At 36.2% G+C, this 25,766-nt stretch overlaps 1 protein-coding gene across 4 annotated transcripts in view; it reads left to right on the plus strand.

The window, feature by feature from the left end:
- The window catches only part of LOC106870007 (delta-like protein D), a 320,127-nt gene that overhangs the window by 250,287 nt on the left and 44,074 nt on the right, over window positions 1-25,766 (plus strand). For all 4 annotated transcript variants that reach the window (XM_089361569.1, XM_089361568.1, XM_089361570.1 and 1 more), the window contains one exon: window positions 23,716-24,006. In XM_089361569.1, the coding sequence (XP_089217695.1) occupies window positions 23,716-24,006 (291 nt within the window). The remainder of the gene's footprint in view (window positions 1-23,715; window positions 24,007-25,766) is intronic.

The following is a 25,766-nucleotide window of genomic DNA, read 5'->3' on the forward strand; positions in this document are numbered from 1 at the left end:
TTTTTATCTCTTGTAATCTAGAGGCGTCACAGCAGCAACAGCAGTATCATCACCATCATCATTAATAACAACAACAAGAGCAGCAGTAGCACTAGTAATTATAAAAATAATGATCTCTAATGTGGACGCAGAATGCTATATATTTGGAAGGGAGTGGGAGACTTGTCCAAAAATTGTAGTCAATCAATCTGATTTGACTTATCTCCCTTCTTTGTTACTTTTCCTTTCTAAACGTCTCCCGGGGAAGACTTTGCCCACAGATGACTCAAGTAATGGCACTTAATCGAAGATTTTCAACTCACTGAGTTACGTATGTAAAGCCTTAGTGTAAGGCTCCGATTCGCTATACAGTTTTCTAGCAGAATGCTATTAGTGAGGTTTACCAAGTCGTTATGTCTCTCTTTTACTTGTTTCAGTCATTTGACTGTGGCCATGCTGGAGCACCGCCTTTAGTCGAGCAAATCGACCCCAGGACTTATTTTTTGGAAGCCTAGTATTTATTCTATTGGTCTGTTTTGCCGAACCGCTAAGTTACGGGGACATAAACACACCACCATCGGTTGTCAAGCGATGCTCGGGGGACAAACACAGACACACAAACATATACACACACATACATACATATATATATATATATATATATATATATATATATATATATACATATATACGACGAGCTTCTTTCAGTTTCCGTCTACCATATTCACTCACAAGGCTTTGGTCGGCCCGAGGCTATAGTAGAAGACACTTGCCCAACGTGCCACGCAGTGGGAATGAACCCGGAACCATGTGGTTGGTAAGAAAGCTACTTACCACACAGCCTTTTTTTTTTTTTGTCTAATTTTCTAATCAGTGAAATGTTCTTGTAATCATTCTAAGACCTTTGTAGTCCCACCAAAACCGTTCTGCATAAACAGGCGGAAGGTAAATAATTCAGTACTAGAAATATTAGACTGAACATAGGTTTGTACTTTTTTTTAACCTCAGACCATCCCTGGCCGAACAGACCAATGATCTATGATTAAAAATGTTCCTGTCACTTTCCAGGACTTCCATATTCAATGTAGTGTGTAATTTGAGGGGAAATTTTATTGCTGTTTAAAGCAGAGCCACACCCAATGATATTACATTTGTGTAGAAGCATGTAAAGCTAACCCAAGTGCTATTTTTTTCTTGACTCTTGTCTCTCTTCCTTCTCTTCCCAGTCTCCCTGTACTTCACTTTAACACTTGATGAAGGGAATATGTGCGAAACGTTATACTTTTACTCTAAGAACTTTATTCTATAACTATTTTTCCTTCTTTGTGAGTCAACCTAATAATGTCTTACTGTGAGCATCCCTTGGACTTTTGTTTATTTTTGTTTTAGTATTTACTTTGCTATATATACATGCATTTATGTGTGTGATGCGTATATATATATATGTATATATATGTGTGTGTGTATATATATCTGTGTATGTGTGTGTGTATATATATCTGTGTATGTATGTGTGTATATATGTATATATATATCTGTGTATGTATGTGTGTATATATGTATATATATATATCTATGTATGTATGTATGTATGTATATATATATATATATGTGCGAGTATATATGTGTGTATGTGTATATATATATATATATGTATGTGTGTGTTTGTATATATATGTGTTAGTGTGTGTTTGTATATATATATATATATATATATATATATAAATTCACTACAGTGAATACATGGAAGTGCCTACATTTTCACCAGGATGGATGTGTCGCGTGTGACTCTGTGTGTGTGTGTGTGTGTGTGTGTGTGTGTGTGTGTGTGTGTGTTTGAAAGCGGAGTCGATCGGGGTAGGATTACTGATAAAAGTTTGGTTGAAATGCGAGTTGTTTTGATAACACAGTTTTTCGCTAATTAGTTCTTTATCTACTTGCCAAATGATGATCAACAGATTATAAAAATATGAGTGTTATATATGTACGTATGTGTTCTCGTGTGTGTGTGTGTGTGTGTATGTGTGTGTTAGCGCGGTTATGTGGTTCAAGCGCATGTGTGTGCTGCGTGCGTGCGCGTGTGTGTATGTTTGTGTTTGTATGTGAAATATGCGCCGTGGATTTATAAGATTATTTGCCTTATAAATCTCAAGCAGCGTCTAAATATCTGTAGCTGTTTTCATACGACGACAACTGGTTCTGTTGATAAATAGTGAAACAAAGACGGAGGTAGAAATAGAAAGAGACTAAGACAGACAAACTGATAGACAGAGACAGAAAAGAGAAGAGAGAGGGAGAGAGAGGGGGGAAGAGAGACAAACAAAAGACACAGAGAGAGATTTAGTGTACATTGTCAGTGGTACAACAAAAACATAACATCTGTATACTTAAAAGACTTATAAGAGAAATTTTTAAAGAATTTGTTAAAAGACATGCTATCAACACGACATGTTAGGCAGAAGTGGTCTTCATTTACACTAACACCTGTGTATATAGTATGTGTATTTATGTGAATGTGTGTGTGTGTGTATAAGTATCTGTGTGTGTGTGTGTTTATGTATGTATATCAGTAATGATTTTCAGCGTGTGATAACATGGAAAAACAAAAAAGAGAAGAGTCAATACAATTGAAGAATGAATATGTGTATCACACAGTATAAATAGTAGTTCGTAATTCGTCCATTACTGTACAGTTTCACCATATACATATAAATAGTCCGATTTACACCACTTAATAAATCCAGAGCGTCGAAACTTTAGAATAACAGTATCTATAATCAGTTCCCAAATAGGAACGATAAAGGAATTCTAGTAGTGGCGAACAGCTTTTTGTGTATTGGGAACCGTAGATTAGATTATCTAATATTTTTAAGATGTATGATGCGATTTTGGGGATATTTGGCTGTTATTTCAGGCATACTGAACAACCACATATAGGCTTCTTCTTGGAGATAATCTGAGTGGATGAGTGTGTGCAGGGCTGTTGTTTTCGTTGCCGTTGATGCTGTTTTATTTTTGTTTGTTTGTTTCCTTTTATTCCCAGATCAGCGTTGATCAATCTGATATTTACATTAGAAGACATTCCAATCGTGACCATACCGCTATTTTAGTGCTATGTAAGATTACATTGGCGGTAGATCAGGACCAGTCCTCTCACAGTTTGATGGAAACATGCTACTGACAACCTTCTAATCAAGTACTGCCTGCCCATCATCTTTGGGTCGACGACCAAACTGGCCCCTTCCCGAGGCTAGCTTACGGGAACGTAAACAAACCCACACCGGTTGTTAAGCGATGGTGGTACAAACACAAATACACACACATACATAAATACACATACACACATAAATAGAAGGCGTGTGGCCAAATGGTTAGGGTGCGTAGCTCACGATCGTTAGGTTCTAGGTTCGATACCCGGCGTCGAGTTGTCTCTTTGAGCAAGATACTTCATTTGCTCCAGTCCATTCAGATGAGAACAATGACTAGTATTTGTATGTCAAAGGTCCGGTCTTGTTACATTCTGAGTCACGCTGACTCTTCCTGGGGACTAACGTTAAGTGTACACGTGTATGTGGTATGCTCAGCCATTTACACGTTAATTTCACGAGCAGGCTATATCGTTGATCGGATCAACTGGAACCCTTGTCGTAACCAACGGAGTGCCAGTATACACACACACACTCACACGACGAGCTTTCAGTTTCTTATTTATTGCCCACAAGGTGCCAAAAATAGAGGGGACAAACAAGGACAGACATACGGATTAAGTCGATTATATCGACCCCAGTGCGTAACTGGTACTTATTTAATCGACCCCGAAAGGATGAAAGGCAAAGTCGACCTCGGCGGAATTTGAACTCAGAACGTAACGACAGACGAAATACCACTAGGCATTTCACCCGGTGTGCTAACGTTTCTGCCAGCTCGCCGCCGCCTTCCAGTTTCTGTCTACAAAATTCACTTACAAGGCTTTGGTCTTCCTCGGGCTATAGAAAAAGGCACTTGCTCTGGGTACCGCGCAGTGGGATTGAACCGAAGATCAAATGTTAGGGAAGCAAGCTTATAACAAAACCTGCTCAAAAGCGTGTGATCCACTTCAGAATCAACGAATGACATCATTATCCTCGAGCGGAAATAGACACTATCACGGTTGCTAAGCCCAGTGAAACACTCGAATGGCAGTTACATCACAATTTAATTCTATACGGAAGCCATCGGGACTCCGGGAGCCCTAGACGGAGGGATGGTAGCGGAGGGGGAGTATTGGAAAAACCATTCAACTGTCCCAATGGCATAAAACTAATGGAAACCATTCGTATTTAGATCTACATTTCCCAGTGTGTCATTTCTTAGTTTTATTTTTATTATTATTAATTTTTTAAAATCCTTTACTGGTTTCAGTCATTAGACTGCGGCCATGCTGGGACATCATCTTGAATCTTTGGTCGAACGAATCGACCCCAGGACTTATTTCTTAAGCCTGGTACTTATTCTATCAGGCTCTTTTGCCGAACCGCTAGATTACGGGGATGTAAACACATCAGCATCGGTTGTCAAGCGATGTTGGGGGGACAAACACAGACACACAAACATATACATACATACATATATGTATGTATATATATATATATATATATATATATATATATATATACTGGTTTCGAACGGTGGTGGGGCGGGACAGACAGAAAGACACAGACACACACATAACAGAATTCTTTCAGTTTCCGTCTACCAAATCCACACACGACGATTATCTATCTTTTTTTTTTTTATACTTAAGACAGTATGGTGATACGCTTTGGGGTTATAGTAATTTGGCTGCTGCTTCTAGCAGACCGAGTGAAAACACAGAGGATCCCTCGTTGGCTTGTGTATGTACAGTAGGTAGGTTATATATGTGGGACATAAGCAGTCTTTATGTCTGTTGTTAGATAATATTTCGACTGGGGCGACTATTGCGATCACTCACCCCCATTTCCTAACTCCTGTCTAATACTAAAGTCACCTCATCACTTTCTTTACCCCCTCGTCCACTGTTGCCAAGTGGCAGCAGCAGCAGCCATACACTCCTGTTCTTTCTCTCTCTCTCTCTCTCTCTCGTTATATATATATATATATATATATATATATATATATATATATATATCCTTGATTATAATACACACACATATATATACACGCACTCGCACACACATACATATATATATATCTGATTAGAATACACACACACACACACGTATATATATACATATATATATATGTACATTATATGTTTATATATATGTGTGTATATATATATATGTGTGTGTGTATGTATGTATATATATATTCTTTTATTCTTTTACTTGTTTCAGTCTTTTGACTGTGGCCATGCTGGAGCACCGCCTTTAGTCGAGCAAATCGACTCCGGGACTTATTCTTTAGAAGCCTAGTACTTATTCTATCGGTCTCTATTGCCGAACCGCTAGTTTACGAGGACATAAACACACCAGCATCGGTTGTCAAGCGATGATAGGGGGACAAACACACACATACAAACATGCACACACATACACATATATATATATATATATATATATATATATATATATATATATATATATTCTTTATTTATTTATATATATATATATATATATATATTCTTTATTTATTTATATATATATATATATATATATATATTCTTTATTTATTTATATATATATATATATATATATATTCTTTATTTATTTATATATATATATATATATATATATTCTTTATTTATTTATATATATATATATATATATATATATATATATATTCTTTATTTATTTATATATATATATATATATATATATATATATATATTCTTTATTTATTTATATATATATATATATATATATATATATTCTTTATTTATTTATATATATATATATATATATATATATTCTTTATTTATTTATATATATATATATATATATATTCTTTATTTATATATATATATATATATTCTTTATTTATTTATATATATATATATATATATATATATATATATATATATACATATATATATATATATATATATGTATATATATAGACATATGCATACACTCCATGTCTATATATATACATATATATGCATGTATAATATGTATGTGTGTGTTCATGTATATGTTTATATATATTATATATATATATATTATATATGTGTGTGTGTGTGTGTAAAATGTCGTTCCACCTTCACCACCATATCAGCCCCGGTGCCGCTGCACCTTACGTGTATCACTCTCCTTTGTCAGCCACTACCACAAACCCCTGAATAACTGAAGCAATATTCCCAGCGCTCCATCACGTCAACACCAACACTTCTACCATCGCCACCATCACCACTCCTTTCCTTATCATGATCATGATTATGATGATGATGATGATCATCATCATCATTCACCATCACCGCCATCTGGTAGTAATGGCGCCCAAATCTTCCTCAAATCACAGTTTTTTTCGTCTTAAATACGAAAAGAACGCATTAAGAAATGTTGTCTAACTTATCTTTGAAATTAACTGGATTGTCATAGTTGAAGTGAACTGCAGGATGAATAGCAACCGCACAAAATCACAACCGACATCCCGTGCAGCATTCAGCCATATCTACGTTAATAATAATAATAATAATAATAAGAAGAAGAACAACAACAACAACAATAACAACGACTACAAGGGGTGGGTCGGAGTTAGAGGTGACGAAATTACAAAACATTGCTGACACCATTGAACATATTTGCTGCCTCTTAAAGTCTCTGCTCTGCTATTACTACAGTTCATGCAAGATCTAAAAACCACCAGCTGTCGGTGACGTATTCAACTGTTTGTCTCTGTAGAATATCTTGCCTGATATCTCTGTGGAATATCCTGCTGATATCTACTCTGTGTGTATCTTTGATAAATCTTTTAAAACAAAAATGATGTAATACTATGACAAACGCTAACAACAGCAACATTTGTGACTAGAGTAACTTTATGAATCCCTTGGTACTCCGATTTTATGAGTATTTATCTAAGATAAATCCACAACAGCAACAACAAAAAGGTGATAACAAACTGCGTAGCGGTAAGAACATGTATCATCAAACAGCATCATCATCATCATCAAGAACAGTAGAAACATCGTTTAGTACAACAACCAGTGTGTTCTCAATAAACTCAGTAGTACGGTTTTGATTTCCATTTGGACACAGAGAGCTTCGTCAATGATTAACAGCTTATTATGCGACGCGAGTACAGTTAGCAGAAGAAATACTATGCACTATAATAATTACAACGTGTAACAAAATATTTATCTTTATTTTTTGCCTCTGGTCAGTAAGTGTCATTTTCCTATTTGCTTCTATCTAGAAATCAATGTACGCAGAGTGCCGGAGCAAATATCGTACGATATTTTGTCTTACGTTAAATGATTTTGTCCATTCGCAGAAGGCGGCGAGCTGGCAGAAACGTTAGCACACCGGGTAAAATACTTAGTGGTATTTCATCTGTCTTACGTTCTGATTTCAAATTCCGCCAAGGTCGACTTTGCCTTTCAAACTTTCGGGGTCGATAAATTAAGTACCAGTTACACACTGGGGTCGATGTAATCGACTTAATCCCTTTGTCTGTCCTTGTTTGTCCCCTCTATGTTTGGCCCCTTGTGGGCAATAAAGAAATAAGAATCGTTAGCATGTCGGGCAAAATGATTAGTGGTATTTCATCTGTCTTTACGTTCTGAGTTCAAATTCCGCCGAGGTCGACTTTGCCTTTCATCCTTTCAAGATCGATAAATTAAGTACCAGTTGTGTACTGGGGTCGATCTAATCGACTGGCCCACATCCCCAAAACTTCGGGCTTTGTGCCTAGAGTAGAAAAGATTTTCGTTCATTCGCAGACTAATAACTCTATTAATCTGTAATAGTTTCTGATTTATGCAAGTGACTAGCAATTTTTAGGGAGAGAAGTAGGTCGGTACCATCGAGTCAGTATCCGATCAGTACTTTATTTTATTGGTCCCGGGGGGAAGAAAGACAGAAATTAATTTCGGCGGAATTTGAACACAGAATTTAAAGAGACGAAATAAATGACACAAGGCATTTTTTCAGACGCTCTAACGATTCTACCAATTCACTGCATTTATTGATTTCTTATTTAGACACAAAGCCAACAGTTCCGAAGAGAGAAGGTCTGTCTATCAACACTGAACTCAGTACTTGACTGGTACTTCGTTTTATCATTCCACCCCTACATACCGCAAGGTATTTCACTGACGCTCTGACGATTCTACCAAATCACTGCCTCAGCTGTTGATAGCAAAAACTGTTTTCTGACATAGGTAAAGGTCCCCATATTTTTGACGGAATCAAATCGCTTCCAGGATGTAAACGATACTTTTATTTTATCGACCCCTCACTTCTGAGAATCAAAATGCAAACATAGCCTCGACTGGATTTGAACTCACATTGTAAAGTGGGGTATTCTAAGCAACACATGGCATTTTGTACGACCCTCTACCGATTCTGCTAATATACTTCTATAACTAACTGTTTATCTGTAATAAATACTAGAAAAATAACAACATCTTTCAATAACCACCACCACGACCAGCACCACTAACCGCCATAACAACAACAAAAGCAAGGTCTACAAACAAAGATATGTATCAACATCTTTATCTTCTCACTATCATCATCATCATCATCTTCATAGTCATTGTTACTATTATTATTATTATTAACAATACGAACAGCAGTATCAACAGTAGCTGTGTAATTCATTCTTTCACTGAAACACAACCCTGGGCCCGTTTTTTTCTCAGATTAGGATGAAGTTATTGCATGATTATGAGATGGAAGGAGAGAGTGAGAGAGAGAGAGAGAGGGGGAAAGAGAGGAAAGAGAGAGAAAAAGAAAGCGACCTTCCTCCCCCTCCTCACAACTCACACACACTACGTTTTCTTTACTGATCTTCCTCCTCCTCCTCCTTTCCCTTGCTTCTCCTCGTCAGCTATCCTGCCTTGTTATCATAGGATGTTATCTTAAATTTCGAGAGCGACATAAATATTTAAACTATATGTTGCATCATCATCATCGTCATCAGCGCCATCATCACCCTCATCCTCCTCATCATCATCATTAGCAGCAGCAGCAGCAACAACAACAACATATAGCAACCATCACCACTACTACTACTACTACTACTACTACTACTAGGTCAAGAGATATCGAGAATTTGCTGGCTCTTTAAAACAAAGAATTTTAGTTTGTTTGGACAATTTCGTTGCGTATATTACTTCTCAGCATAGCTTCACTGTTGGAAGCACTCTTTCCTTATGTATGCCCTTACTACGGCTTTGGTAGCAACAAACTTATAAATCAAAGCTGCTAAACTCTTAATCCTGGAAAACGTTAGTCTTTTATCACTCTTTTCTTGTGATACTTGGCAGTATCCTTTTTCAGAGTTCATTGGATTTTCTTGTCTGTGTTGTTTATGCATTTTTCTATTCACTCTGTACTGACGTTCGTATTCTCACTAGCTTCACATGTGTTTCCCTGAGAGACTGAGAGATCTTAAGATATAACCAATAATATATTGAAAAAAATCGATGGTTGATGTTTTTCTACCATTTGATGTCTTTGATCAGCAAACGTAAATCTGAATATGCGAGTCAAAATTATATAGCGTGTATAATACAGATATTTTGCTATGAGCAACAACATAAAGCGGTGGATTAGCGAAATAGTAGATTATCAAATAAAACATTTTGCGCTAATTTATTGCGGCTCTTAACATTCTGAGTTCACATCACGTCGAGGTCAGTTTTGCAGTTCATTGTTCTGGGGTTGATAAAATAAAGTAACAGTTGAGGACGATAGCTTGGTGAAATTGTTAGAACATTGGTAAATATTTCTGACGAGATATTTTTTCCGTTTTTTTTATTATTTTTTTTTTTTACATTCTGAGTTCACCTTGAATGAAACCGATGCCACGCTATTGCTTTGAACAACATTGGAGGCTCATTGTTACATAAGAAATTACTGGACTTCCATAAAAAAAAACCCTTTCTTAAGCCAAGATTCTTTGCACGGACCACAATCTCAGCACATACTTGCATATTAGCAACAAAGAGATTGCAAGCCCTGTGAACAGAGTGTTGGCAACAGATGTGCGTCCTAAACAGTCGAATCTTTCCCACAGGAAGTGAAAGAGCAGACATTCCAATCACGTCTGGTAAAAGTTGGGGCAAGCCAATAAGGTCAGTTGAGAACACATAATAAGGGCTATGTATGCGTTTGGCATACACCTCTTCCCAGCTGTTCGAGGACGGTTTCTTCTCTGTCCATATTTGGGTGAGACTAGCTACTACGCTGGTAATCTCATACCACTTCTGGACCACTCTGAGATTTGTCTGATACAAAGAAGACCCCGAGCATTTGAACAGAATCAGCGGTCCAACGGCCCACATCACTATCCAGTGTGGGCTTGTTTCTCTTGGTGCTGAGCTACATGCTCGATAACTAGCTGTCACGAGTACTTTGATTTGCGTTACCTCTAATGCAATCACGGAGACTTCGTCCACGTATACCGATAGTCTCCCTGGTGGCCCATTTCGAGCGGGAACGCCTTTAAGACTTCCAGCTTTTATATTAAGCTCAAGAGGTAAAACAAAGAACGGCCAAAATGAGAACTATCCTTGACAAATCGATGTTGCTGCTGCTGCTACAACTCCTACTACTGCTGCTATTAATAATAATAATTCTTTCTATTATCGGTACAAGGCCTTAAATTTTGGAGGAAGAATAAATTGTTTACATCGACCCTAGTTGTCAGTTGGTACTTATTTCATCGACTCTGCAAAGATGAAATGCAAAGTCGACCTTGCTGGTATTTGAACTCAGAACGCGAAGACGGCCGCAATGCTGCTAAGTATTTTGCCTAACGTACTAGCGATTCTGCCAGTTCGCTGTCTTAAGTAATAATAATAATAATAATAATAATAATAATCTAATGATGCGAATGGTGCTGTTTCTCACCGCTATAAAATTATGGTTTATCGTATAATTTGTAAAAAGAAAACGAAATAACAAAGCTAACACTAGAACACAAACACTAACCACGTTAACAATATCAATAGCTAAAAGGAAAACGATAATGATTAATTATGCATATATCAGTACATCTGTACTTGTGAAGATGAAAGATTTAATACTTTTTATCTCCTAAAGTAAATTTCTTTTTTTAAATATTCATTTCTTTTCACACACAAACAGGCAATTTTTTTCTAAAGCTGATATCTCATAATTTCTGATATTAAGATTATAAAATTCTAACAAATTGTGTTATGTTTGTTGATCTTCAAAGAATTACTTCTTTAGTTCATAGGAAATTATGTATATTAAAATTTGCTAGTTCCGAATAAATGTCTTTAATTTGCAGCCACTCATCCCCCTACATTCACCCATATACATGGACATACATACATATAAGTGTATAAAATATTTTTATACACAGAGAGAAGATTTTTGACAGGACTCCTTACATGCTAGCAAGGGCAGTTAAAACCCAAGCCACGAAAAGAAGAATTCATGAGGCACGCTATTATCACACCAGAACGAACAAAAATGAATTAGTTAATCCCGAACTCGAGTTTCTCTATTAATTGCTAAATACGTTATGTGTTATGACTTTTATTTATGCATGCTAACCACTGGTTATTTACGATATATATATATATATATATATATATATATATATATATATAAAAGACATATTTAAGAAAGAGAGAGAAAATAGAATTCGCGAGATTTCTTATTAATCACAACAATCGTTTAGACCCATCGGGCATCGTTCCCCCCCGGGAACTAGCTATACCTGTAGCTATATGTATGTATATATTTATATATATGTATGTATGCATGCATGCATGTATGTATGTATGCATGCATGTATGCATGCATGCATGTATGCATGTATGCATGCATGTATGTATGCATGCATGTATGTATGCATGTATGTATGTATGCATGCATGTATGTAATGTATGCATGCATGTATGTATGTAAGTATGTATGTATGCAGTAATAGACTGAGTCACGCTCTTCCTAAATGAGAAAAAGGAGAAAGAACGTTATCAATACCTATAACTATGAACGTTCTATCAGAAGTAATGGAACAGTGGACATAGCATTTTTGTTTATTGCTCGTTCAAATTACAGTTGTTAATAGAGAAATTCTCCCTCTTTGCAAAGATTCTATTCAACATAGTCTCCATAACAAGCAATGCATTTGCGTTACCGCCGAACTCGCCTCTCGAATCGTTTTTGAAAGAACTCAGATGTGCACTGTGGTACCCATTCTTCACAGCCTCGTCTGTGTCGTTAGATCATTGAACCCGAAGATAGTTCGTCATTGAGCCGAAGAGATAGAAGTCGTAGTGCTCCAGATTTGGCTGTATCGTTGGTTTATAGGGAAACACTGACCAGCCCAATCTGCCGATTGCCTGATTTCATACCAAACGTTTGAGTGGTCACACACTGTCATGATGAATACGGATCGTTTTCAGATTCTTACTTGACATCTTCTTCCTAATAGCTTCTCTAAGCTTTGTAAGTGTCTCGTTGTTTGATACAGACATGCTCCAAATATTCAAGGAGAATGACACCCTTGTTATCCCAGAAACCATCATGATGACTTTTGGGGCTGATCACTAGCTCTGGTACATCTTGAACTTCTTAGAGTGAACCTTCTTTAACCTTCATGGAATGAACTTCTGTTTCCAGATCATAAAAATACACCCACACTTTTGCCCTTGTCAACAGATCAGAAAGAAAAAATGTGCCATCAGACTTTTCCTGCAGATATGAACAGATTTCCACGCGTGTACTTATTGATTAAATGTTATATAAATGCTTCTCTTTTATTCCATGTATACCCTATTTTTGTGTATTTGTATTTTTCTTCGTCTTTGTTATGTCTTCAAAGGTCTGGGCTGATGTTGCCAATGAAAGAAATCATCATCATCACCATCACCACCACCACTATCATCATCATCGTCATCATCATTAACATCATCTTCATCATCATCATCATCATCATCATCATCATCGTCATTATTTGATATCATCAAGATTATTATTGACATGTCGCCGAAGTTCATTAAGTTCAAGGTTCGTTTGTCGTCAAAAGTTTGAGAAATGTTGTTTATTCTTTATATACTGGCCTTCCCGCGGAGGCGCAATGGCCCCGTGGTTAGGGCAGCGGACTCGCGGTCTTAGGATCGCGGTTTCGGTTCTCAGACCGGGCGTTGTGAGTGTTTATTGAGCGAAAACATGTAAAGCTCCACAAGGCTCCGGCAGGGGTAATGGTAAACCCTGCTGTACTCTTTCACTATAACTTTCTATCACTCTTTACTCCCGTTTCTGTTGTACCTGTATTTCAAAGTGCCAGCCTTGTCATACTGTGTCACACTGAACTTCTCCGAGAACTACGTTAAGGGTACACGTGTCTGTGGAATGCTCAGCCACTTGCACGTTAATTTCACGAGCAGGCTGTTTCGTTGATCGGATCAACTGGAACACTCGTCGTCGTAACCGACGGAGTGCCAACCGCCACCACCAACACCACTGGCCTTCCCAGATTTCTCCTTGGAATTCAATATATTTCACTATGAATACACGGAAGATCTCTATGGGTTTTAAGAAAAACACGCAAACAAATATGTGCGTGTGTGTATGTGTGTGTGTGTGTGCGTGCGTGCGTGCGTGCGTGTGTGTGTGTGTGTGTGTGTGTGTGTGTGTGTGTGTGTGTGTGTGTGTGTGTGTGTGTGTGTGTGTGTGTGTGTGTGTGTGTGTGTCTTTTATCATTCACATCATTATTGATTTACTTACTTTACGTTTCACTCACTCTCTTGAGACTTTAAGCCTTTATACATAAAATAATTAAGATAAACAAATTCTGATGACATTTTTGTAGCTTTTTTGTTTCCACATTTTTCTTGTAACCATCGTTCTTTTTAGGATCTAATCCTACCTGTATCTGCTGTCGCTAAAGTCTGCAAGGAAAAAGTTACAATAGCGACATCAACTACTGATTATATATATATATATATATATATATATATATATATATATATATATATTGTGTGTGTGTGTGTACATTTATACACGTAACACATATGCATTAAGCATACATACAAATTTATATATATATGTATAGTCTCTATTTTTTCTCTCTGGTCTAAAAGGTGGATAAAAGTAATCGAATATATTCTATTAAATTCAGTTCTTCGTATGTGGTGCTTGGCTTTTCTTTGCACATTATTTCCAGGAGCAATCTTAATCTGCAATATACAAATGGTGTGGTTGTATGCGCGCGCATATGCTTATATGCATCCATCTTATTTGAGAGTGTGTGAGTGAACCTGAACACATGCAAACATCTTCCTACATATATATATATATATTTATATACACATGCATACATATACGTATTTATAAGTTATGTCATATAAATTATTACTGAGTTCGTTATTCTAGTTTGTGGTTTTCTTTGTTCCAATTAATGCATTTATGTATGTATGTGTATGTATCTATATATGTATGTGCATGCATGTACGAAGGAATGAGTAAAAATACACATAGACGCGCGCACACACACACACACACACACACACACACACACACACAGAGGCAAAGAAAGAGAGACAGAGAAAAAGCGGAAGATTGAAAGAGAGAATTGTTTGCAAGTATGTATATATGGCTGAGCAGTTGAGTGTTATGGCAGAAGAGGAAAAAAATAGAATTCAATACAGAAAAGAAAAAAAAGAAAACGAGTTTATCAAAAACGAAAATAACAGTAAAGGTAAAAGAAAGAAAATGTAGGAAAGAAAGCTAACATAATAGATGATGATGGTTATAATAAATAGATAGGATTATGATAAGGATTATGATGATAAAAACGAAGATAAAGAAGGCGAAAAGCTAATGCTGAAGGTTTTCTTGTCTTCTTTATTTTTTACAGCTCTCTTAACCTCGCTGCTTGCCGACAATTATCTCCCCATAATTCAAGTAATACCAAAAATAAAAATAGAAATAAAAAGTCAGTAAAAAAAAAGCGGAAAATTAAACGTTGAAATAGGAAGATGAAAGAGAAAGTAAAAGCAATATATACAACAAACAAACAAACAGAAAAAGAAAAGAAAAGTAAAGACAACTGACTCGTTTAACTAGGCATGAGGTGTTATACTTTATTTTTAAGGAGAGACGGAATGTGAGTTAAGGCCGTCCATCCTTTGTTAAAGGGCATTTATGGCATATATGAAGAGAATTAGCTTCAAACAGGAAACTTGCCAGGAGCTTATAGTTTAACGTACGGTGTTCACCTAAGACAGAAGCATGAATGTACACAACACATATGAATACATGAACACACATATATACAACACACACTAAGTATATATTAACTATATATAGCACCTTAACTACTTATGACACCTTGGGGAAGTGTCTTCTACTATAGCCTCCTATAGCCTTGTGAGTGGATTTGGTAGATGAAAACTGAAAGAAGCCCGTCGTATACATACATATATATATATATATATATATGTGTGTGTATGTATTTGTGTGTGTATATGTTTGTCCCCCACCATCGCTTGACAACCGATGTTAGTGTGTTTACGTCCCCGTAACTTAGCGGTTAGGGAAAAGACCCGATAGAATAAGTACTAAGTTTACAAAGAATAAATCCTGGGGTCAATTTGTTTCGACTAAAGGCGGTGCTCTAGCATGGCCGCAGTCAAATGACTGGAACAAGTAAAATAGATAGATAGATGGAGCCTGTGCAATAGTAGTGATCATTTGCGCAAGGTAGCGTGCAATAGGCTCAAACAAGAAACCGTGTGGTTACGAAGGAAACTTATTAAAATACTCGTCATACGTTTATACGTACTGAATATGCTGAGTGAACACTTACGTTCTACCAAATGGAAATACGCTCCACATACACACACGCACACTGATATAAGCACATGTCAAAACGTGTGTATTTACGTGAATGATTTTGTTATGTCATAGACATATGTCATTACTCAGTGAAATGGACGCCATTGAGATTTTATAGCTGACAAATATTATACACGTTTTCGTAGTCAAGTTCAGTGAGGCAAACATAAATTATTCCACTTATCACATAAAAAGATTATTATTATTATTATTATTATTGTTGTTGTTGTTGTTAGTAGCAGCAGCAGTAGTAGAATTGGTATTTTGTTGTTGTTAATGCTGCTAATTCAGGATCTCTAACCCTCACAGAAATGTATGTGTATCTCATACTCTCTCCTTATCTCTTTCTCTTTCTTCCTCCCAATGCCTTCCTTTTCCTCTCTGAATACATACTTATTAACTCATTGGTGTCATAACAGCGTTTTGCTTCATTGTTTTAATGTAATATAGAACATATCTATAGATTTATTAGCCATCATTGTGTATTACGACGATTACGCGATGTGTCTGTACAATATGTTTGTTGACTGAAAATGAGGGACCAACTATCCATGAACCCAATACTTACAAATCCTTTATAATTCTTTCTAATTTTGACACAAAGCTAGCAATTTTGAGGAGAAAGGGCAAAGTCGAATACATCGGAACCAGCTCTTGGCTGATACTTATTTTATTAACCCACAAAGGATGAAAGGCAAAGTCGTCCCCAATGGAATTTGAGCCCAGAACGTAAAGTGCAGAAAAAACGCCACTAAGCATTTTTTTTCCGACGCGCTAGTAGTTTTGCCAACTCGCCGCCTTGATTTGTATAAAGCCACTTATATTCCTTTCTGCTATAGGCCTAAAATTTCGGGTGGATAGGTTGATTACATTAACCTCAGTAGTCAACTGGCACTTATTTTATCGACTCCAGAAAAGATGAAAGGCAGAGTCGACCTCGCCGGAATTTGAACTCATCGCCTTGATTAGTATAAAACCACTAATATTAAAGGTTAATTCAACTGGATAAACCAATTTACATTTTTAACACATTTGTAGTAGCTAAATTGAACATTAAACAGCAGGTGTGCTAACAGCAGGGCTCAGTTTCAGTGCTATAATATACTATAGAACATATGTACTGATTTTTAGCCAACCAATGAAAACGAAGCGAAAGAGTGCTAAGACAAATAATATTTTATTCGGTCTTGCTGCTTATAAAAGTATCACATATGTAAATTAGACTATCCAGTTTACTTTGCCCTTCATACTAGCGATTTGTAATAAGTGTTCGTGGACGGTTAGTATACTTTTTTTAATGGAACTCCGTCAATTACGACGACGACTGTTCCAATTGATCCAATCAACCGAATAACCTTCTCGTGAAATTAACGTGTAAGTGGCTGAGCACTCCACAAACACGCGTACTCTTAAAGTAGTTCTCGGGGAGATTCAGTGTGACACAGAATGCGACAAGGCTGGACCTTTGAAATACATATCTAGCTCATTTTTGTCAGCTGAGTGGATTGGCGTATCGTGTAAAAAAAAGTGTCTTGCTCAAGAGACACAACGTGCGCCGGGAATCGAACTCACGACCTTACGATTGTGAGCCGAATACCCTAACCACTGAACCACGCGCTTTCATGCATATATTACATATATATCATACACGTACCTACATACAACGTATATGTTAGCGCTATTTGACAGCGTAAGTACCATAAGGGAGAAACAAGAACCACTGTAGATACTCATAAATGTGTTGTTGAACAGCTTTCTAGAGTCCATACCGTGGTACACACGTAGAACATCCACTCACCTTATAATTTAGTCTACACATGTCCACATCTGTCTATTTCTTCTGCACCCTCCTATTTCTCGTGGTGCGGATTCTGTAATTCCTTGTTCTGCCACTCTGCCACCTCTTAAAATGCTATTCGACATCTTTATTTTGAACTGTATCTATAAGTATGCATGCATAGATTTCTACGTATGCATGAATGAATGAATGAATGTATACACATTATATGCAGTGTAATCTGTGTGTGTGTGTTTATGTATGTATACGCATATATGGTGTACTATGTATGTGTGTGAGTGTGCGCGTATGATAAGACAAGCAAGCACACATAGACCGTACTATTTTATATTACTTAATATAAGTAGTACCTGGTTGGCTCTGATCAGAGAGACCTATGATCTAAGGTTCTTCAGCAATTGCTATTTAATCCTTTTGTATAACAGAGACAAACTATCCAACTCATCCTTTACTTATTTACATATTTTCTTTTCAAGACCGTAGGGCATTTGTAAGGGAACTTTAGCTGCTATTTCTAGTAGACCGAATGACACTGGAAGATCTCCCCACTCCTCATTGACATTGTTTCTGTCTTTTCTTATTGCTCTGTATATGAGTTTGCAACTCCCCCGCTAACTGATGACAAACTACTTGACATTTAACATCCATTTATCTTGAACTTTAGTTGACTTGCCTATTATTCAGCATCGTTGCAGCTTCATAGAGAATATATAGGCAGACACTTAAAGACGTACTCATGCGCATTTATCTATCTATCTCTCTATCTATCTATCTATCTACACATACGTATATACATACATGAGCATGTCTAGACATGCAACTATATGCATGAGAGTACATACATAAAACAAAACATACAAATCTGCACATATACATACATACAAAACTACCTTGGTGATGTTGTTGGAATTCCAGTGAAAGTGCCTTGGATCTAAGTTAGAAACAGGCTCTTTCTCTATTTGCAAGAAATCTTGAAATAAAAGTGAATAATGACATGCATACATACAAACAAACAAAAAGGACATCTGTAGACCATTGTTAAGGAGTTTGCAAATCCGGTTCACAAGATACACCTTCAGCTTCATACCTATTATTATTAGTGCAGCAGGATACCTACCAACCCGTCTGGGGCAAAGTGTGGTTGAATTTGGGTTTTGGGGGAGAAAACGGAAAATCTTTAATTCATACACCACAAACGATCACGATATCTGGGACTATAAAGATTTCCAAGACCTTTAGATTTAAAGGATGATGAACAAAGCAAAATGCTTTCCTTCAAAATCTTAGTACCAAGCAAGTGGCCAGTCAGAATTTTGAGATCATTACCTGCTCTTTCCAACAATGAAGAAACAACATTTTTGTTTTATCTCCTAATCTTATTTCTTAATTTTTCTCAAATTTGCTTAACTTATAATTTACATAAAATGAAGTGACAACAATGACATCATAAAACATAAGTTTCATACAAACAGTATAGCATTCATTTCTTCTTTAGTCTGTTGACCATCATGATATGTCGCCTGACCTCTTCATTTGTTTGTTTCTTTTTTTTTTTGTCTGTTGGTCACCATGGTGTGTAGTCTGCTCATTTTATTTCACTTGGTGAAACTAGGAAATCTGTCTTTCGGTTGTGTGTCTGTATTTCCCTCAATAAAATTCCTTAGATAAATATATATTACGATATGATACAAAAAAAATTACTGAGGGAGGTGAAAATGTGACGTGTCGGACATTTATCCTTTTTCAGAAAGGAGAAACACAAAGATAACTCACTGTAATATATATTTATCTACCATACTCTTTCGACTATTTATACAAGTGCCCTTTAGGCATTATCTTAGTTCTTTCTTTTTATATATTATTCTCATTTGCATGATTTGCATCGACTCATATTGGCATATGCAATTTTTAGTACCCCCATACACTCATACACTTGCATAAACAGACGCACAAAACAGACACACGCACAAACACATTTATAGTGGTTGTAAAGAGGAGTTATAGTTCGTAGTAAAGACCATTTGAATCCCTGATTCTTAGAAAAAGAGAGAAAGCAAAATAAATGAATAAATATATAGATAATAAAGGAGAGAGATGGTCGAATGAAGCGGAGATAGCAGTAGCAGCAACAACAACAAAAAAAAACCCTGGGTTGATGACCATGACTGCTGGCTTCAGGCGAAGAAAATAGCTTACAGCTCCGAGAATAGCTAAGGCGGAAGCAAATGGAATTATGACGATAAGATGGTGAATGGAAGAAGGCAAGAAACCGTTGGGGATAGAAAGAAAGAAAGAAAGAAAGAAGTGACTGTAGACTGTAGACAAGTGAGAAGTTAAAACGAAAAAGAAAAAAAAAAAGAAAACTAAACAAAAGGAACAGGTGTTGAGCCGTAAAGGTTTGTTTATAACAATTTGGTTAATATAAAATTACAAATAAGTACGAAGCTGACATAAACACAATGGTCTTGATATAATCTTGAAGGCGGTGCCCCGATATGGCCGCAGTCAATGATGGAAACTAGTAAGAGTGTACATGTATGTGTGTATGTATGTATGTATGTATCTATATATATATATATATATATATATATATATATATATATATATATATATATATATATAAGGGGAGAGAGAGAAAGAGAGGAAAGGAAGAACCACAAGTAGATGAAACGGATGTACTGTAAAGTACTTGGGGGTCAACACAGATGCCTCTTCAAGGTGGCACATCCTGCTGGCAGCAGCAGTGAAACCTATTTGAAATAACATCCCTCCAGCCTTTTTCTAAAACGGACAGACGAATACGTTAGATACATAGCGTAACAACGCATAATGCCTCTTCGATCAGGGTTGATTCAAGGTAACTAACGGTAACCGACAAAGGTTCCTGGTAATTGTAATGATGAGAAAGGAAGGCGGCAGTAGATACACACCCGCGCTCCAGATACATACCCGCGCTCGCGCACACATGCACATCCTCGTGCACTATTGATGCTAGCAACGGACGTTGTAATGGCGATTATATTAAAAAAATATGTGAGTACAGAAGGAAAATATTGGCAAACCATATTTGCGGCTTTTCTGAATGTTGGTATGTGTATGTTTCAACGTGTATGTATAGGGATATGCGTACATAGGTACATACTTACACACGTTCATATATATATATATATAAAATAAGCGTGTGTGTGTGTGTAGATATATATATATGTGTGTATATGTGTGTGTGTGTGCGTGTATATATGTGTGTGTACGTATATAAATATATATATGTAGATATATATATATGTATATATATGTATGTATATACATGATTTATATATATATATGTATATACATGATTTATATATATGTATTATACTCTTTTACTCTTTTACTTGTTTCAGTCTTTTGACTGTGGCCATGCTGGAGCACCGCCTTTTAGTCGAGCAAATCGACCCCAGGACTTATTCTTTAGAAGCCTAGTACTTATTCTATCGATCATATATATATACACACACACATAATATATGTGCGTATTTGTGTGTGTATAGGTATATGTGTGTGCATACATACATTCATATATGTATATATATGTGTGTGTGTGTGTGTGTGTGTGTGTGTGTGTGTATACTCACGCGCACACATACACGCATTGTGTTTATTGTGTTGCTGTTATTTCTGCTTCTGTTACAGTTGTTGTTGTTTTAAGATGGTATCGCCCAAATTTATAATAGTATTTGTGAAGCAACACTTTTGCTTGATGGTTTAATTTATTACTTTAGCACTTTTACTTCCGCAGGCGGAAGTAAGCAAACAGAACGAGTTAAATAAAGAAAACACAAGTAGTAAAATAGCAAACGTATCCATTAAAAAAGTACAGAAAACTTACATAAATAAGTAAGCAAATAATTGAACAAACAAATAAAGAAAAAGAAGGAAAGTTCCACCCTTTGCTACCTGGACTAACCTAGTTCTCTACGCCAAACATTAACGTTACTGATACTTTCAACTGCTGATGCCTGGTATGAATTATTATTATTTTATCTTTAACTGTTATGTAATACTGGAACTGGCATTACGATAGAGTGAAGAACGTTGTAATATACCGGAACGTGTCCTGTACACGCGCATACACACACACACACACACATAGATATAGATATATATATATAGAAATATATAAATGCATATATGTATACATAAATATAAACGTATATATATATGCATATGTGAATATTTATATGCATAAATGTATGTATATATATATATTCCGAGTTCGATTCCAGGCAGCGACCTTAATAATGATAATAATAATAACAACAACATCAAAAAATACCTTAGGAATAAGAACCCAGGTTCAAATTTCCCCAAGACACCTGATGAAAGCTGGATAGTATATCAGCCGAAACGTTGTGTTAACAGCAAACACGATGAGGACAAATATCCGTTAAATGTAAATAATGTAAATAATGTACATAATTCCTCATCTCTTAAATATAGAACTGAATATTTTCATAGGTTAACACTAAAAGCAAAAAGATGTAAAACAGAATATTGTGCAATATTACGTTTTTGTTATTTCTAATTTCCACTTGTTTGAAATGTTGTTTAACAATTTGAATACTAACTTATTTCTGAACACTGAGTTTATGTGAAATATAAAACCAAACTAAGTATAGTGTGCGATAAAAAATTCGAATAAATCTATATTTTATTGGGTTTATTGCTTTTAGTGTATGTATGTATGTATGTATGTATGTATGTACGTATGTATGTTTATACATATGCATCTACATATATAGATGCATGTATAAACATATATACATGTTCATACACACATAGACATATATCAATACATACATAAGTACATACGTATATGAATACAAACGCTCTCATAGACACAAATACATGTTTATATACGTAGCCTCTTTTTTATCAAGAGTATTATTATTAAAACTGAAGCTGATAGTTCGTCTGGCGACTCCAGGCGACGACTCGCCTGAAGATCGTAGTAGTCTGAAACTCGAGTCTCGAAAAAATGTCTCCCGGATTCGGTTTTAATAAAAAAAACTATATCCTCTACAAAATGTATTGAGCACCTCTTTCTCATTCGTTGATTATTGCGCGCACACACACACACACACACACACACACACACACACACACACACACACACACACACACACACACAAATGTTTGAACTGAAATTTTGCTTAAAGTTTACATTTCGTCATTGTTTATGATCCCCACTATTCTGTTTTACATCATTCGCGAACCATCAAATTATACAAACGAATCTACGATCAAAAATGTTTTTTCTATCTCTTTGATGATGTGAACAGACAAGTGTTCCTCGACAATCATTCATCTCAAAGTCACATGTTAAGTCCACGAAAAGAACGATCGAGCAAATAAATGTTTATATTTCCACGTCTGGTTTGATTTATTTTACATAATATACTTATAAGCATTTATTTACCTATGTATAAATGTATGTATGTATGTATGTATGTTATCAGTCAGTTTCATTTCTGTATTTCTTGTCAATAGAGAAAGAGCCGGACCTTAACATAGATTCAAGGCTCCTTCATTGGAACTTTTATCAACATCATCTAGGTATTTGTGCACATGTGTGTGTGTGCAGTATTTGGTGTTAGTGTATGCGCAGATTTGTATGTTTGTTTTATGGATGCGTTTTTATGTATATATTTTAATGTTTAGGCGTATGCATATGTATTTATGCGCAGATTTGTATGTTTGTTTTATGGATGCGTTTTTATGTATATATTTTCATGTCTAGATGCATGTATGTATGTATGTATGTATATATGTATTTATGCATGCATGTATTATCCACTTCATCTTTCTCCATCCCCTTATCCTCTTCTTCCTTAGTTTCAGTGTTGTTCCTATTACTGTTAATAATGTATTGTGTCCTGTCTCTTTTTGCAGGTGAGCGGCCTAGGTGTATTCGAAGTCCGGATAGTTTCTTTCTATAACAGCGACAGCATCACCCAAACACGAACATGCTGCGAAGGTAGCACTGAAAATTCTGTTTGCTCAGAAAAGTGTCGGACTTTCTTTTCCATATGCTTGATGCATTACCAAAATCCACCCCCGTTGGATTCTAAATGTACTTTTGGTGCTGATATGACCCCAGTTTTGGGAGAAAGCACATTTCATCTAGGATCTCATGCTAACATCATGAGAACCATTAAACTGCCGTTTTCCTTCGCGTGGCCGGTAAGTCTTTTTGTTGGGTTTTGTTTCTTTCTTAATTTCAGCTAATTTTTTTTTGTTTTGTTTTCGGTATATGCTTTTGAAGCAATATTAGTTTAATATAGCTAGCTATGTATCATTTTTAATGTGTATATACCATTGAAAAACAAGTTTCAGTTGCATTCGTCTAGAGATAATATCTCTTATATCGAAGGTAATGAATCACATCTAGGCATATGGTTGGCTGTGGCTACAAGCCATCGATAAGGCCCGACTAGGCTAAAATGCAAATTGCGTTCCCGCGAGCCACTTGTTGAACAATTTTCGTCTCCATCTAATATATATTGTATTTTTAGTTATAGCCTGTCAATAAAAGATTTTATCTCCGAACGTATACCGCAGTAAATTTGCTTTTCAATGCTGTATATTCATTTTTGTATTTTCAATTTCACTTGTGAACTATAATCCCATTAGATATTTGGAATACAAACAAAATATCTACGAATCCAATCCGATATTCACGGAAACCTAACGACTGCATGTGACAGGAAACGATCAGAGACTCTTCGTTTAGGGAGATCATTTATAACATTTAGATAAAACATTGCACTACAGCTGCAGCACAGCATACTGTGTAATATTCTGTATGGCATAATTGATTCTGCAGTATTCTGTAGAGAATGTTATATCTTGTTGATATTATTTGTATTAAAAGTTCACAGGAGTGGCTGTGTGGTAAGTAGCTTGCTTACCAACGTCGTGGTTCCGGGTTTATTCCCACTGCGTGGCACCTTGGGCAAGTGTCTTCTACTATAGCCTCGGGCCGACCAAAGCCTTGTGAGTGGATTTGGTAGACGGAAACTGAAAGAAGCCCGTCGTATGTATATATATATATGTGTATATATATATATATATATATATATATATATATATTGTATGTGTGTGTATATGTTTGTGTGTCTGTGTTTGTCCCCCCAGCATCGCTTGACAACCGATGCTGGTGTGTTTACGTCCCCGTAACTTAGCGGTTCGGCAAAAGAGACCGATAGAATAAGTACTAGGCATCCAAGGAATAAGTCCTGGGGTCGATTTGCTCGACTAAAAGGCGGTGCTCCAGCATGGCCGCAGTCAACTGAAACAAGTAAAAGAGTAAACTATGTAACGAATCCATGTTATCGTAAGAAAGTGAAATCCAACGTTTTGGACAGGGCTAATTCGTCTTCCTTTCCTCACAACAAAATATATGTTTCCACGTTGTTTAACTATTTGCTGACGCAGTTCATCGTTGCTTTCTGAGAGCCAGCTGATTCACTCTAATTAGCATGATATGTTATCTTCAACTATAAAGACCCCCTTCGGTCACGAGTGACCATGCACCTAGAAAGTTACCCTCCGAGGTACAAGTCCGAGCAAGGTTGTTTTTATGGAAGACCAGCAGTCGCCATGCATACCAGCCTGTCTTCTTCACACCACCGATGTTATCAAAAGGAAAGGCAAAGGCTAATACAGCTTGACGTCGCAACTCATTTCGACAGCTGAGTAAACTGGAGCAACGTGAAATAAAGTGCCTTGCTCAAGAACACAACACACAGCTTGGTCCGGAGATCGAACTCACTACCTCATGATTATGAGCCCGACACTCTAACCACTGAACCATGCGCCTCACCTTCAGCTATAAAATATAGCATATATTGCATTCTATGAAATACTTGTATGATTTTGTATATTACGAACTGCTGCCTTTGCACCAAATATTCTATATCTATACAAGCGTATGGGACATC

Source organism: Octopus bimaculoides, chromosome 13 (assembly GCF_046866305.1).
Source record: "Octopus bimaculoides isolate indiv1 chromosome 13, ASM4686630v1, whole genome shotgun sequence".
NCBI lineage: Eukaryota > Metazoa > Mollusca > Cephalopoda > Octopoda > Octopodidae > Octopus > Octopus bimaculoides.